Below are 14,972 nucleotides of genomic sequence, written 5' to 3'. Positions count from 1 at the left end.
TCCACTGCACTAACGTTTCTGATCCCTGGAACCCATACAGCAACGGCTCCGCAAGATGGGGACCGTGATCAAGAGCCGCATCACTTAGATTAATGCCAAGCTGATTGGCAATTTCTGCAAGCATGTTCCTGGAGAGGCTCGGGTGATCGGGTGCCACTTGACTGGATATAATCGTCTCCCCCGGCCTATATCACCGCACGTCCCGGAAGCGCTGCCGCGCACGCGCCACAGCCCCGCCCGTCACCCGCCCCGCCGGGTTCAGAATGGCGGGTTGGCGTTCTGCAGCAGCATTACAAAGTACTCCTGGAACCAAGCACCAGCCTCGGGCGCCGGGATGAGAGACGAGTTGGAGCCGCAGCGCTCGTCGTAGCGCTCCGCCGCTGTATCGCTGGTGCCGTCCGCCTCGCCGCCGGGCTTGACCCAGACGAAAGCGTCGAGCGTTTCCACGCCCGTGTCGGCCGACGGGCGCGCCCCGAACCCGGCGCCCTTGATGTTGCACCACTCAGCCCACGAGTCCCTGCCTGTTGGCTGCCTGCCGCTGCGGCCCTGATCGACTATAAAGCGCGCCGGGAACCCTTCCTCGGCCAGGTGCGGCGCCAGGGCGGCGTGGAACTTGCTCTCGTCCCAGTTGTCGTTTGGCACGGTATAGTCGAACTGGACCGAGGTGTTCCACGCGTTGAAGTTGGACACGTTGGTGACGAGCCCGCGGACGGCCTTGGGGGAGCCGGCGCGCCTGTAGGCGGCCCCGTAGACGCGCGCCGTCGGGGCCAGGTTGGAGTCCCAGCCCAGCCAGCCCGCATGGCCGGCGTCGAGGTAGACGGCGGCGTTGGGTCTGTCGAAGGCGCGCAGCGCGTACTCGGTCGCGGACAGGTAGGCCGGCGCGGCGTTGGCGCAGCGCTCGACCTCCATGTTTGTCACGAGGTTGGCGAGGCCGTCGGGCTCTGGGGGAGGGGCGTTTACAGGGGGTTGTCAGCTCGACGTTGGTTTCAACGTCAAGGGGGAAAACAGGAAAACAAGCAGAAAATGAGACGAACCGTAGACAATGACCTGCCGCACGTCCGAGTACTCGTCGATCAGGGCGGCGATGGGGTCGATAAATTCCTTCTCGTACTTGGCGAGCCCCCCGTCGGCCAGCACGAGCTCGCCGGCCGAGGCCTTGGCGGAGCAGTCGCGGTCCGGGAAGTTGTAGACGACGTAGGTGGCGGCGAAGGGCGGGCTGGCGCCGGCGCGGTTCGCCTCGCGGATCGCGGCGAGGGTTTCGTTGAGCAGCGGGATCTTGTCCCTCGCGTCACTGTCGGGCAGTCGTCCCCCTGCTGCGTTGGCAAACAAAACGACTATAAAAAAAATACGCTACGGACGACCCACTTACAGCCACTGAAAGGACGGGACCTCGGCGACCTTGGCGGCCTTGGCGGCTAGCTCCGGGCTCAGCCGTGGGATGGCGAGGGTCCGGATCTTGTCGGCATACGGGGCGCTGGGGGACATTTGCACGTCGGCCAGCGGGTTCCCGGTGTAGGACGCGACCTGGCGCGGGCTGCCGCTCGGCGCCGCGAGAGCGTGCAGCGGGCCCAGGGCCGCCGAGGCGAGGAGGAGGCGGATTGGCGACATGACAGGCACGGACGATGGCAGACACGAGAGCTCTCTCGCCATGATGAACACCGGGGAGGCTTGGAATGCCGTTCCATCATTTATATATGTGACTTTTTTTTCTTCTTGTACGGAAACGTCACAACATCCCATCTCGTCACGGATGGTGACACCCGCGCTGGTGGTCTGGATCAAGCTGGAATTGGTATTGCAGCACCGGCGGCAGAAAACAAACAGAGCCTTGGCCCCCCGCGCGCAGCCTTCCGGTGACGGAAGCAACGGTGACGAGCTCCGCGAGCGTACTCGGACCAGAGTCAAGCATGCGTCCCCAAGTCTTGGATGGTGCGGGACGACGGCGACGGCGTTGATCCCGCAGCCTCTGGTTGGACCGACCAAACTCCCCGCCCGCCGGGACGAGCCTTGGCCACTGTGAATGGGCCGACTTGGCGCGTCGCCGCCATACCTTTTGCCGGCAGCGGGGGACCAAACTCCGGGACATTTGGCAAGGGAAGCAAAAGGAGAAGAAAAAAAACAGCCGACATAAACAGATGGCGCTAGCCGACACGGCCCAAGCTCCTGGGGACGCCGACCCTGTGTGCCTGAGATGTGGCTCATCGCCCCCTGTCTCAGGCCGTCTGGGAAGACGAAGGTGACCGAAACCTCACCACGTTCGGCCCTCAGGCTGTTCCACAGCAGCGACAATACCAATACCAAGACAAAGAAATATCTCATGATAACGCCTTCGTAACCTTTCCCTGTTGAGCGACATCTCGCCAGGCACAAGCGGTTTATGCCGCCGCTGGAGACGATGGAGAAGATCGAGCCCACCGATGCAGGTGCGAGATAGATTGCAGCCGTCCGCACGGTCCTATTTTTAAATGCAACCCTGCCCGCACATGGGCTGTAACGTCTCCACGCCTGCCCAAACGGGAAAGACGATCCACGCACCTGCGACTGCTCCCCTGCGTCTGCCATCCCAAGCTCTGTCGCCTTGGCCAGGCTTGTGTTGTTTGCTGCTCCAGAGCTTCCCACCACTTCCCCAACCGGCCACAGGGCGGTTTCAAGACAGGTTGTCAGCAATGCAGAACTAAATTTGGGTGAGCCATGGTAGCAAACGAAACATGTGACATCTCACGATATTTCTGGCAAACAAGTTGCTATTTTCTTCATGTCTTGCCCGCCCGGAAGAGTCGGCAGGCCCAAGCCCACCAACCCGCTTAGTCCCAGTCCCAGCAACAGCTCCAGCAACTCCCATCGCAACCGTCCCCGCACCCAACATGCCCATGCCAGGGTCTGGCTCGAGTCAACAGCCCTGTCTTCGGGTCCCATCCGCCCACGAAGTGCCATTGCCAAGAACCAGGACGCTAACCAGGATGTTCTTCCTTCAATGTCGCACGTCCCCAGATCCGAGATGCCTCCTCCCACTGCCCCGACGGTGACGACTGGACTCGCTTGATCCGCAAGATGCGGACGGCCGAGCGGACGGGTCGAGGACAGCATAAACGACGAGAAGCGACGGCCATAAGAACCAAGCCCTCGCTCACTGCTGATCTTGTTTGATTCCCCTTCTCTCCAACCCACCCGCGGACATCAGACCTAAACACATCGGGCAGACACCCTCACCCCATCGTCACTCCAACAAAACACCAAGCGTTCCCCCGCTCGCTCGCAACCATGAAGAGCTTCGGAGTCCTCTCCCTCCTGTCACTGGTGGCCTTGTCCATCGCGGCGCCCCTCGAAGCGCGCGCCAACACGGTCAACCACGACTCGCTCTTCCCCAAGCCGCAGACCGTCCGGGGCGGGCCCGACGGCGAGGCCATGGTGCGCTTCAGCCCGCGCCTCCGCATCGCGAACGGCTGCCAGCCGTACCCGGCCGTCGACGACTCGGGCAATGTCAGCGGCGGCGTCAAGCCCGGCGGCAGCTCGGCGAGCAACTGCGGCGACCCGGGCCGCGCGCAGACGTACGCGCGCGCCGGCGTGGTCGACGGCCAGTTCGCCATCATGTACAGCTGGTACATGCCCAAGGACCAGCCGCGGTCCGACACCATCGGCGCCCACCGCCACGACTGGGAGAACGTGGTCGTGTTCCCCGACGGCGCGCGCCAGGCCATCACCAGAGGTGCCGCCTCGGGCCACGGCCAGTACAAGATCGCCAGCTCGCCGCCGACGCCGCCCACCGTCGAGTACTTCACCAACCTCCCGACCAACCACGAGCTGCAGTGGAGCGGCGACGCCCGCGCCGTCCAGCACGCCGTGCTCGACTGGGAGGTCATGCCGCAGGCGTCCCGCGACGCCCTGCAGTCGCACGACTTTGGCTCCGCCAACGTGCCCTTCAAGGACGGCAGCTTCGAGAGCAACGTCCGCAAGGCCATCAAGGGCTGATTTGGAGGATTTCGGTGGGGAGGGATCACATAACCCAACCACTTACTTAATTAATGTACATTTTATGACCACTGCTCGTTCCCTGCTTGACCTTGACTTGTATATCTGCATGCCGTAGCCGTCTTTGATCATCCCGCGAGTTGAGAATACTTTTCTTTGTCAACATATAACCACAGCCGTACGGCTCTCCGGCGAGTGACTGTCATCGAGATCTCGACCTGATCCTCCTAGTCCACGGCCACCATTCAGGCCACCCAGCCACGAGCGTCAACCCATGTAAGCAGCACATCTTGGGACGGTCGTCTGCCTGGACGGAGCTTGCCGGACGCCTCGCGCCTGTGGGCAGCGCCACGACAGGACGGGACGAAAGGGGCGGGTGGTGTTTTAATCAACCGCGTGCAAGCCTTGTATTATTTCCCTACCCCTCCCGTCCGTCTGGTTGGACACAAATGACAGGCCAGGCTTCCGGGATCGGCAAGCTTTGCACCTCATTTAGTTGTCCTCGTCCGCGCCGGTACCTTGGGCCTGGGCCGTCGATAGAAGTGGGCGGAGTTTTAATTCGTCCGTTCATGGTTGTTTTTTTGGGCGTACGGAAATAGATTGATTGTCCTGTTTTGCCGTTGGTTAGGCCGCCTCCTTATTCCTCCACCCCATTCCAGAAAGCGTCGGCATCCTCCGTCCAATGCCATCGCAAGACTTTGTTTCCAGCTTCGCCATCCTCCATCCGATATTGCCACTACCTCCTCCGGCGGCTTAGCTTTCAGCAAACGACGTTGGCTCGAAAACAGCCACACTGACTTGCATCTACCCCTCAGTCCAGGCCGCTCTACGGTTTTATGCAGATTGAAAGGAGCAACTGGCCTTGCATGTCGCGATTGCCCACCATTGCTACCAAGAAATGCTCGAGCAGCACAGTTCAAGGTTGGGACTGGTCCTGGCCATCGCCGATCCTTCGCCTCATGCCTTCTGGCTCGCAGGATAACGATGGCTTCATGTCCTTACCGCATGAGTACCATCTCGATGTACCTCACATCACGTCCAAGCGTATAAAAGAGCGAGCAGCTGCCGCCATCAGGAGAGTGAAAGATGCCCATTCCAACCCACTTCCTCACCTCAACCCTCAAACAACGGACCAGAACACAATCCGATCCACTCCAACCTCCATATCAACCCTGCCGTCCCTCTGCACCATCTACCACCCAACACCACCATGAAGTTCGCCAAGCACCTCACGGCCCTTCTCATTCCAGCCTACGCCGTCCTGGCCGCTACCGTGCCTGCGGCCGAAGTTGAAGCCGAATCCGGGTATGACAGCCCCTTGCCCCACTCTCCTCCCCAGGTCCGTCTCCCGTTTCCTCCCCCCATGCCAGCAAATGTGCTAACCTAGGTCTCCAGCAGCAACGCCGTACACAAGATAAACCCGGCTCTGGTGCAGGTTGACGGACACGCCGGGGCCGAGGCCGTCCAGGCCCGGGGCTTTGGCGGGCGCGAAGATGGGCGCGGAGACAGGCGGCGAGACAGGCCCAGGAAAGGCAGGCGCGACGGCTCCGAAGAGAAGGAGCTCAACAGTCGTGGCGAGGCCCACGGGGGCTTCGGAGGAGGCGGACTCAACGGCCGTGGTGGCGGCGGACACGGCGGCGGCGGCTTCGGAGGCGGCGGCGGTGGCGGGCACGGGTTTGGAGGAGGTGGTGGTCACGGGGGTGGCGGGCACGGTTTTGGGGGTGGCGGTGGTCACGGCCGCTCGGGGGACGAGGAGTGAGCGAGGAAGCGCCAGTGTGGCTAGGCGTGGCTCCCATTGCTGAGACACTGTTTGCTTCCATCCGTCATGTTGTGTCTTCAGACTGGTCTCCGCGCACGACAAATGCTTGAACGCTCGTATAGCATACATTGGCTCTTTTTATTTCTGCCCTCTCCACCTTGGCCGTAGTCCAGACTGTAGCAGTGTCCCTGCTTAGCAGCAGATAAGACGTCAAGCTGCGTACTGGAGCCTCTTCCATCCAAAAGACGGTTCTAGAGGGAACGAGAGCTGCACAACCGCCTGACTTCTCCTCCATAATTCTACCTGAACCGCCGCACTTCAGCTGCATCGCGCAGGATGGCACACTTCCGCCGCCACTGCGTCGTCATTTGACAGCCGACAGCTCCCACGATGGAGTGATCGCTGTTCAAGAAGGAGAAGCTGCGCGAGCTGAGGGACTCGCTGCACGCGAGGCTGTCTTCCATCGACACGCTCCTCACGGCAGCGCATCACATTACCCAGGTCAGTCGCGCGGTTCCAGCTCGCACAGTAACCTGGATAGGACGGCGGTGGCGAGCCCTAGCTCCCGGCGCACACCCAAGATACGGACGACGACGAGCATATGTGCTTGGAGGAAGATGGCGACTTTGAACAGACTGTTTCTTGGTTAGATGGACTTGCTAATATGGATGTGGACGACTTTAAAAAGAACGGCAACAGTAACAACCCCTCATGCGTGTTAAGCTCGCCCTCGATCCTGGTGTAATCACCCACGTTCACAACCGTTGCCAGCCTCCCCTGAGCAGCCTTGGAACTCCCGTAACTCCACTCACCCCGGGCGGCTTTGGCCTCAGCCGCAAAAGAAGCGGGTTGCAGTCGAGGAGGACCTCAAGGGATACGTGTAGTGCCTCGCCCCGTTCCGCGCGCAAGAACTGCGAGCACAGGCAGAAGCGCAGCGGCCCTGGACATCCACGGGGCCTCTCCCCGGTCCGCCGCATCCCCCGGCCCCGCGCGACGCCAACGATGCCCGAGCGACGCGGGCGGGCCCGAGGACCTGGCGCGTGTCAAGGTCAAGATCGAGACCCGGGAGCAGGTTCAAAGCCGAGAAGCAGGTGGCCGAGGCTGCACAGAAAGAGCAGGAAGAGCCAAAGAGAGAGAAGTACGTCGAGGAAGGGACGCGCTGCTGGCCGGGGCGAACAGGAAGGAGGAGAGGCGAAGGCGCCCATCAAGCTCAAAGACGCCATCAAGGAGGGAGGTCGGCTACCCCCTCTCGCTGGTGCCAAACGTGGCAGGTAGGTCCACGTATGGCGACACACCCTGCTGAGACTCGGGATGGTTAGCACACGGATCACCCACAGGATATGGAGGGATTCATCAAGCAGGCTTTTTGTTCGCACGTCAAGAGTATTGGCCCGGCCGTGATGCAGGGACACCACGACATCGTCGGCCCCAACGGCGAGATTGTCCTCCTAGCCCTCAGGGAGAAGGTCGTGCGGCCGAGGCAAGTTGCTTGCAAAGGGCAAGTGGCAGAGGAGCAAGAAGAAGGTCAGGACGTACATTTCCTCTGGAAGCGGCTCGTCCTCCATAGTGTCGTCATAATAGGACGGCGGATTTCCAGCCCCCTTGGCCCACTGATCCGCATATCGGCCCAAAGCCAAGTGCTTTTAAAACGGCATGCTCAGTCAAGGGCCGGTAGTTGATATATATCGAGGCTAAGGGGAGCCATGGTGGCCGTCTTATCGCTTGCCCTTGCAGCAAAGCTTTCTACTTCTGACCACCCGCTCTCCTCTGGTTGCCACCAAGGGCCCACGTCACTCGCGGACATAGAGGTACCCAGTCTGCATGAGTCCAGCTGAGCAGGAAGGAGCGTCCGGGTTCTGTTGACGCAGAGTGCACGGACAGAGGCAGCCAGGATTCCAGCAACACTTCCTCAGTCCCACGCACAAATCTTTTCCCAAAAAAAATACACACAGAAAGTCTGACGACAAAATGGAAAAAAGCGATCACAGCTCGCCTCTATCCTCGCTCGTTTGAATGCTCTTTTCTCAGCAATACACAGCTAAAAATCTGACGTCAAAGCAGGCAATAATCACAGCCAGCCGTCGTCCTCGCTCGCTCCAAGAACACCATTGCACCCGCCTTCTCCCGAGACCCATCGTCGCTTGACGTTGTTCTCGCTCGCCCGGAGAACGCTTTGCACCCGCTCTCTCCAACAACCTATCCCTCTTTGCCCTTGTCCTTGCTCGCTCAAACAAAGCCTCTTCACCCGCCCTCTTCAATACCCGGCCGCTGTTTTTACATATCAGAGAGAGTCTGTCGACAAGGTGGGAATCAGGAAATCACAGTCAGCTGCTGTCCTTGCTCGTTCAGAGAAGGCCTTTTCACCCGCCATTTTTTATAACCAACCGTTTTTTCTTCGCTTTCCAAAAGGATACATATCAGAACATCCGTCGACAAAGTTGGAAGCAGGCAATCACAGTCAGCTGCTGTCCTCGCTCATTCGAAGAAGGCCTTTTCACCCACCCTCTCCCACAGCCTAGCGTTGTTTGTCGTCCTGGCCTGCGCCCTGTAAACGCCATGGAGAATTTTGAGACACATCTGAAGGAGCGCTCTGCGTCTTGGGAGGCGTGCAACAGCAAAGATGAGCAGGTCAACGCCATAGTTGAGGTGAGCATTCCGGCATGGACGACTTGTGCGCGGGACCAAGCTTAAGCTAACCGCGAAAACTCCCCAAAAGACCCTGTTTACCGATATCAAGATGCTCAACGACACTCTGGAGCAGGCGAAGAGCGCGCTCAGGGAGCAGAGCTCGCTCACGCTCACCTATCGCTACGAGCTGGAGAGAGTGAAGGAGGGCTTCAACGAGTGTCTGGCCCGACCGGTTTGTCGCCTTGTTTTTTTTTTTTTGTTTTTTTTGCACTGCCAAGACCTCTGCCTGACCTTTCCACCTCCTAGGAGCCTGACCCCTACGTCAAGATTCTCGTGGACGGAAACCACCTGCTGGTAAGCACATCATCTATTGTCGCCCTCCCCATCCCCCGACCTATGCAGCAGACGACTGAAAACAGCAATTCTACCCGCAGTTCAAAGACCACTTCATCAAGGGCGGGTTCGTCGGTGGACGCAACGCGGTGCGCAGCCTCGTCGCGGCCGTCGAGCAGCTGATGGACTCGCCGGCCGAGCGGGGCGACGGGCCGCGCCCAAAGGTCGAGGTGCGGGTGTGCGCCAACCTCAAGGGCCTCTCGAAGCTCTACAAGGAGGCGGGCGTCGCCGACCTCACCCCGGAGCGGGTCGAGTGGTTCGTCGCCGGCTTCAAGGGCGCGGGCTGGCCGTCGTGCGTCTTCCTCGACGCCGACGAGATGCTGGACCCGGCGCTCATCGGCGAGCGCTTCGCGGCCGAGCTCGTCTTCACCCTCGACCAGCACCGCCACTGCCGCCGCGTCTTCTTCGGCGGGGTCATCGGCGCCGACGGGTGCATGAGGCGCCACCTGGGAGAATGCGCCCGCACCCCCGAGTGGGAACGTCGGCGCATCGCGCTGGTCCGGGGCCCGCCGGTCGCGCCATGGCTGGCGGCGCTGCCCGAGGACTCGTTCCGGGTGGTGGCCTTGGACGACGTCTTTCGGTAAGCGGGCGCCCACCTGCCTCGTCACGTCGTGCGGCCGGCGTCACCGTCGGATGAGGCCGTCTGGAGCCCCGGGGGAACCTCGGCCAATGGCGCCAGGAATCTTGAGCAATGGGGCTTGCACCATAGATAGAAGCACTAGGAATGGAAAACCTTGGCAGTATTTCGCAATGAAAAAAGCACACGATGAAGGCTGTCATTTCTTCTACCTGGTATAAACACTGAGAAGCGGACATTGTAGGCTCACATGACTGGGGAAACCGCAGAGATACGTGTATCCATTTTTCCTTCAACCGGTCTAGGCAAAACTGACACCCACCAGCACGCACACACCACCACCCCTCTTCCCCACACTACATCCCCCAAAAGCCAGCCCAGCCTACGGAGCCGGAGCAAAGTTGAACATTTCGAACCCCGCGATGCCCATCATGTTGTTCCCCCGGCGCCATGGCACCCCGCGGCGCAGTTCTCCACCGACCCGGCCGCGGTTCCGGCCCAGCGCGCGTAGGCAGGCCCGCCGCGCGACGTGCGGCCGTGACCGTCACCTCGGTGCGCAGCAGGCCGCCGTGCTCGGGCCCAAGTCCACGGTCACGGTGAAGCCGCGCGGCTCCCAGGTCTCGAGCTCGCCGGCGACGGGCGGGTGTGCGGCGCCGACGGGGCGCGCCTCGATGTCGCCACAGCCCGAGTAGATTATCTTGCCGTCGCGCACCACGTAGCCGCTGCGGTGCTCGGTGCCAGCAAAGTCGAGCCCCGTCAGCCATACGACCACGTAGGGGCCGACAATGGCGTGGCCCCAGTACCAGCTGTGGACTTTTTCGCGGAGGGGTCTGACGCCCCAGTTCTGGAGTGGGAGAGGGTGTTAGTGATACGGGCGGTTGGGTCGGGTTGCTTTGCTGGCTTTGTAGCTTACCTTGTCGTGGTATCCCAGGCCCTCAAACTGCAGCCGGGTGCCGTTGATGGCGACGTCAATGGAGGCTCAGGCTGCGGGCACGGCGTGGGTCCAGCCCACGCCGCTCACGACCTCCATCGTCTCGTTGGCGTGGACGGGGGAGCAGGGGTAGTGCGGAGGCGCGATCTGTATTTGACCGGGGATGAGTGTCAGCACTCCAAGGGCCTTTGGAAGGGGCATGGAGATAATGTGCATACCAAGCGGAAAGAGATAGTCCCCTTGTACACGTCGTTGTGAGGCCGATGACGTACTCTGACGCGTCCGACCTCGCGGCCCAGGTGGTGTTGCCGGGGCCAAGGTAGGCGCGGCTGGAGGCCTGGCCGGCCGACACGACAGCGGCGCCTCCGGCCACGGGGAACCACGTGTCGAAGAGGGTGTCGTTGGGGAAGGTGCCCGAGATCTGAACGGCCACGGAGGACCCCAGGTCGGTCGGGCCCAGGAAGCCCAGGGGCCCCTTGTTGTAAAAGACGACAGCACCGGAGCTGGCCGCGCCCTCCCCCATGGCGTCAAAGTACCACCAGTCGTAGGCCGTGGCGTTGGCGTCGTGCACCTTGACGCCGTCGAGGCCCTTGGCGCTGGAGACGAAGGTGGTGCTGGACGAGCCGTTGTGCAGGCGCGGGGGCAGGATGTCGACCGTGGGGAGAGGCGCGGGCGGGAAGAGCTTTGTGTTCGCGAGCGCCGAGTGTGCCATGATGGCGAGGGGGAGGAGAAGAAACGGCATCATGGGTGGAGGGTGAATGACGGGTCAGTTGCGGTAGCAAAGTGCAGCATGTTTGAGGTTGCAGAGACGATTTGGTGATTTCATTATTGAAGATTCGCTGCCGATATACTGTCCTGTCCGGCCTTCCTCCACGGCCTCTCCGGAATCCCGACGGCCAGAGTACGCGCGGCATGGTGATGCTGACGATGAGTTGTTGTTGGAGTTTTGCGACTGTTTTCCGTTTCAGGCAATTGATCACTTACACCAGCCATCCGCCTGTGGCTGCGCAGCCACAATTCGTTCCTCCTTTACCCACGTCGGCAGGCACGACCTGGGCAGAATCGACACATCTTTACCTCGTTTCTGACGGTAATCCATGTACGCCGACGAATGTGAGTTCCTACACCTCGCGCCATCAACAGCCACGAGTCTTGCGAGGCTTGTCGTCCATCACCTGACAGTCACCTACCTCCTTGTTGGGCAGCATGTGGAAGCTCGCTAGTGAGCTGACACATGGTATCATTTGCATTGGCCATATTCCTCAGCCACATCAACCAGACTCGTTGCGCCATCAAGCCCACTCACCAAGATTGCTTCACCATCTCCAACCTATCCTATCCCTTGAGCTCGGACGGAGATCTTGGCGTTATCTAGCAGGCCTGGACCTGGCCATTGCCCGCTAATAGAAGCACCTAGATCGAGATCGCCGCTTCAGCCGCTTGCGCTTCGACCACTAGCGCCGACGCCGGCCAAGCCACACCCGCCTCCAGATGATATCCGAAGCCCTGGTCCGGCAGCTGCGGCTGGGGAGGGTGATGCATCCGCGATGGCACCAAAGCGAAACCGCGGGCGGGCCAGCCAGGTCTCGCTAGGGCACAGGGCTGACCAGGAGGCGAATCTGCCTTGGATGGGCAGCAGGATAACAGTGGCCGAATGGGCCTATAAAGCCAGGACCGCTGCTCCGTGGTTCTAGAGCGATTGGTGCCTCCCAAGAATCCAACAAAGACGACGACCCAGAACTTCAATCCATCACAGCCTCCGTCACAATGCTTGGCCACATCTCTACCGCGATCCTGGGTCTTTCCCTAGCGACGGCACCGCTGGTTCTAGCCGCCGCTGGAGATGATGTCATCTTCCCGACCCCCGCCCCGATCCTGGAGGCCAGGGCGACGGCCGGCATCGGCGACTGCTACGCCCAGTCGTACGTTGGGCTCTCCCCTCTCCCGTCTGCCAGGAACACCACTGACCATTGCCTTGGGCCCTCGCAGACCCTACATGAACTGCGTCACGCCCCATACATCTCGGACGTGTGGAAAGCCCGGTGATGGGCCGTCGGCGACCTCGTGTGCGTGCCAGCAGGTGACGGCGCTGTGGAAGTCAGTACAATGTTCTTTTTCCTTCGGTTGTTTTTGCTTGGCGCCCAAACCATGGTCTCGATTAGAACCGCTGGGCTAACCAAAACACAACACCCACGACCACAGCTGCTACACGAGCGCCTGTCCATCGGACAGCCTTTACTCGACCTTTTACGCCGGCATCTCGGTCTGCAACGCGCAGGGCTTCGGCGGGGCGAGCCCCATCACGGTGGCAGGCGGTGGCGGCGGCGGCAACGGAGCCGCGGGCGCTACTGCGACGGCGGGCGGGGAGGGGGCAGCCAGCACCAACAAGAACGCCGGGGCCTCTGCCCGGCCCGGACTTGTCGGGGCGGTCGTTGCTTTCGGATTTGCGGCTTGGATGGCCTAGTCAGGATGGTGGAAGTGGGAAATGCGGTGGGCGGAATAAGGAAGAAATGCATAGCAGTTTGTGGCGTTTAATGGACCATCATATTGATTGCGGTCAGCACGCTGCCATCCTCGATTGGTGGCCTCAGCTCGCTTACGGCTGGGGAAATGCGTCGGAAAGGGGTCTCCCAGGATGTAGCTCTAGTGCAAAATGCGGGCTTGCCAAGACCAAAAGGCCTTTCAGCCGACCCAATTTCCCGGTATCCTGACCGTTTCTGCGTCGACAGGAACCGCCTTCCAAAAAAAGGCCATTTTGGATGCTTCTCCAGCCTTGGGCATCGCTTCGCTGAAGAAAAGGGCTAGTCGGCCTGGCCCGCCCTGCACCCAGAGACATTCCATTGCCGACCACCTTCTTCCGCTAGACTTGGCAAACATGCAGGATCCCCAGCGCCTGCTCGCGGGGGCGGTCGCCCTGCTGCGCCGCCTCGTCGTGACGAGGAAGCTCCCCATCGCCGCCGCCGTGCTGGTGCTGATGGTGATCACGGTCAATCACCTGACGGACAACGCCGTTGGCGACGCCGTCTGGCGCCCGACCCCCATCCCGGACGACCCTCCGGGCGCCTGGGATCACCACCCCGTCGTGCTGCTCCACCAGCAGGCCGAGATCCAGCACCAGGCCTTCCTCAACCGGCAGTCCAGGAATCCAGACGAGGCCGAGGAGGTCTACAGGCGCCGCTACGCCATGGACCCGCCGCCCGGCTACCGGCGCTGGGTCGAGTACGCGCTGGCCAGCGGGTCGCCCGTCATCGACGACTTTGACATGATAGCCGAGGGCGTCCACCCCTTCCTGAAGCACACCGCCGCCGACCTGAAAGCGCGAATCGAGGCCGTCAGGCACGACCCCCTCGCGAACCAGGTCGGCCTCTGCCGGTTCGAGGGCGGCAAATTCACGTCGGGCTGCCGCATGTGGGGTCCGCCCATGAACCTCATACTAGGCGGCGCGGGCCAGCACGTGCCCGACGTCGAGCTGCTCATCAACTTCCTGGACGAGCCGTCGCTGCTGCCGACGGCCGAGGCGGCGCGCCACAACGGCACCGCCGCCGCCGCGTCGCCCTGGGCCGACCTGGGCCGCCACTCCATCGCCGCGGCCGTCAACGAGAGCTGTGTCGCGCAGGGCCGCACGCCCCGCGCCGACGTGCCGCCGGGCGGCGACTACTTCGGCATCCCCTTCGTCGCCGACCCGGCCGGCGGCCGCGACCTGTGCGGCCACCCCGAGTTCGAGACGCAGCACGGCTTCGTGGCCTGCCCGACCACGCTCAAGCGCCTGGCCTCGTCGGTGCCCATCCTGTCGCAGTCGGCGCCGCACCCCTTCACCGACATCGTCTTCCCCAGCCACCTCTACGCGCGCGCGTCCAACCAGCCCGCAAAGTGGTCCGACCGCCTCTGGGGGTCCAAGCGCAACGCCGCCTACTGGGCCGGGTCCACGACGGGCGGCGAGTGGTCGTCGGCCACGTGGCGCAGCGGCCTGCGCCAGCGGCTCGTCATGCTCGCCACGGGCAAGGCCGAGGGGGGCGGCGGCGATGGGAACCAGGCCACGACGGTCCTCCGCCACGACGCGGCGTCCAACACGGTTGTGCCGCAGCAGGGCGCGCCCGTCGACACGTCCATGTTCGAGGTGCGCCTCACAAACATGATCAACTGCGACGCCGAGCCGGCCGCGTGCGACGAGCAGCGCCGCTTCTTCGGCGTCCCCGGGGACCGCCACCCGGGCTCGCGGGCGCTGCGGTACCAGCTCGCCCTAGACCTAGACGGCAACAGCTTCAGCATGCGCTTCTACCGGTTCCTGGCCTCGCGCAGCTGCCCGCTCAAGGTGACCGTGTTCCGCGAGTGGCACGACGAGCGCCTGCGGCCGTGGCTGCACTACATACCCGTCAGCGTCGGCATGAGGGAGCTGCCCGAGCTGGTGCGGTTCCTGACGAGGACGGCCGCGGGCCAGCGCGTCGCCCGCCGCGTCGCCGAGGCCGGCAGGGAGTGGTACCCCAAGGCCGTCTCGCCGCCGCACCAGGGCATCTACCTGTACCGGCTGATGCTGGAGATGGCGAGGCTGCAGGACGACGGGCGCAAGGCGGCGTGATGGGGGAGGAAAAGAGAGGGTGGGTTGCACAGCATTTCACGAGTTTATAGAGCTGCAATAATTCATGTCGGATACGATTGATATTAAGTTTCTGAAGGAGGCCGGCTACGGTTGGGAATAGTAGTATCGCACGTCGGCG

At 62.0% G+C, this 14,972-nt stretch overlaps 8 protein-coding genes across 8 annotated transcripts; 6 read left to right on the top strand and 2 right to left on the bottom strand.

Annotated features, from left to right (window-relative positions):
- Positions 1-258: 258 nt before the first annotated feature.
- GGTG_13128 (hypothetical protein) lies at positions 259-1,650 on the bottom strand (the record flags this gene model as incomplete). Its single annotated transcript, XM_009231030.1, has 3 exons — positions 259-941; positions 1,035-1,291; positions 1,370-1,650. The coding sequence occupies 3 exons, from the start codon at positions 1,648-1,650 to the stop codon at positions 259-261; spliced, it is 1,221 nt and encodes a 406-aa protein (XP_009229294.1).
- Positions 1,651-1,750: 100 nt separating this feature from the next.
- On the top strand, positions 1,751-2,020 carry GGTG_13127 (hypothetical protein; the record flags this gene model as incomplete). Its single annotated transcript, XM_009231029.1, has 1 exon — positions 1,751-2,020. One exon carries the CDS (start codon positions 1,751-1,753, stop codon positions 2,018-2,020), a length of 270 nt encoding a protein of 89 aa, XP_009229293.1.
- Positions 2,021-2,135: 115 nt separating this feature from the next.
- Positions 2,136-3,043, top strand: GGTG_13126 (hypothetical protein; the record flags this gene model as incomplete). The annotated part of the gene is made up of 3 exons (XM_009231028.1): positions 2,136-2,180; positions 2,351-2,423; positions 2,742-3,043. The coding sequence occupies 3 exons, from the start codon at positions 2,136-2,138 to the stop codon at positions 3,041-3,043; spliced, it is 420 nt and encodes a 139-aa protein (XP_009229292.1).
- Positions 3,044-3,261: 218 nt separating this feature from the next.
- Positions 3,262-3,969, top strand: GGTG_13125 (hypothetical protein; the record flags this gene model as incomplete). The annotated part of the gene is made up of 1 exon (XM_009231027.1): positions 3,262-3,969. One exon carries the CDS (start codon positions 3,262-3,264, stop codon positions 3,967-3,969), a length of 708 nt encoding a protein of 235 aa, XP_009229291.1.
- Positions 3,970-5,179: 1,210 nt separating this feature from the next.
- GGTG_13124 (hypothetical protein) lies at positions 5,180-9,837 on the top strand (the record flags this gene model as incomplete). The annotated part of the gene is made up of 11 exons (XM_009231026.1): positions 5,180-5,274; positions 5,368-5,724; positions 6,051-6,276; positions 6,452-6,526; positions 6,613-6,999; positions 7,066-7,299; positions 8,243-8,374; positions 8,445-8,588; positions 8,663-8,710; positions 8,791-9,329; positions 9,699-9,837. The coding sequence occupies 11 exons, from the start codon at positions 5,180-5,182 to the stop codon at positions 9,835-9,837; spliced, it is 2,376 nt and encodes a 791-aa protein (XP_009229290.1).
- Positions 9,838-9,870: 33 nt separating this feature from the next.
- Positions 9,871-10,969, bottom strand: GGTG_13123 (hypothetical protein; the record flags this gene model as incomplete). The annotated part of the gene is made up of 4 exons (XM_009231025.1): positions 9,871-10,170; positions 10,240-10,266; positions 10,348-10,404; positions 10,526-10,969. 4 exons carry the CDS (start codon positions 10,967-10,969, stop codon positions 9,871-9,873), a joined length of 828 nt encoding a protein of 275 aa, XP_009229289.1.
- Positions 10,970-11,749: 780 nt separating this feature from the next.
- GGTG_13122 (hypothetical protein) lies at positions 11,750-12,814 on the top strand. The gene is made up of 3 exons (XM_009231024.1): positions 11,750-12,179; positions 12,247-12,354; positions 12,460-12,814. The coding sequence occupies exons 1-3, from the start codon at positions 12,025-12,027 to the stop codon at positions 12,719-12,721; spliced, it is 525 nt and encodes a 174-aa protein (XP_009229288.1). The 5' UTR covers positions 11,750-12,024; the 3' UTR covers positions 12,722-12,814.
- Positions 12,815-12,950: 136 nt separating this feature from the next.
- On the top strand, positions 12,951-14,965 carry GGTG_13121 (hypothetical protein). Its single transcript, XM_009231023.1, has one exon. It carries the CDS (start codon positions 13,133-13,135, stop codon positions 14,831-14,833), a length of 1,701 nt encoding a protein of 566 aa, XP_009229287.1. The 5' UTR covers positions 12,951-13,132; the 3' UTR covers positions 14,834-14,965.
- The last annotated feature ends 7 nt before the right edge of the window (positions 14,966-14,972 follow it).

The sequence above is a fragment of the Gaeumannomyces tritici genome (assembly GCF_000145635.1).
Source record: "Gaeumannomyces tritici R3-111a-1 unplaced genomic scaffold supercont2.10, whole genome shotgun sequence".
Lineage (NCBI taxonomy): Eukaryota > Fungi > Ascomycota > Sordariomycetes > Magnaporthales > Magnaporthaceae > Gaeumannomyces > Gaeumannomyces tritici.
Note: the sequence above shows the minus strand (reverse complement) of the source record. Positions and strands in the feature narration are given on the sequence as shown.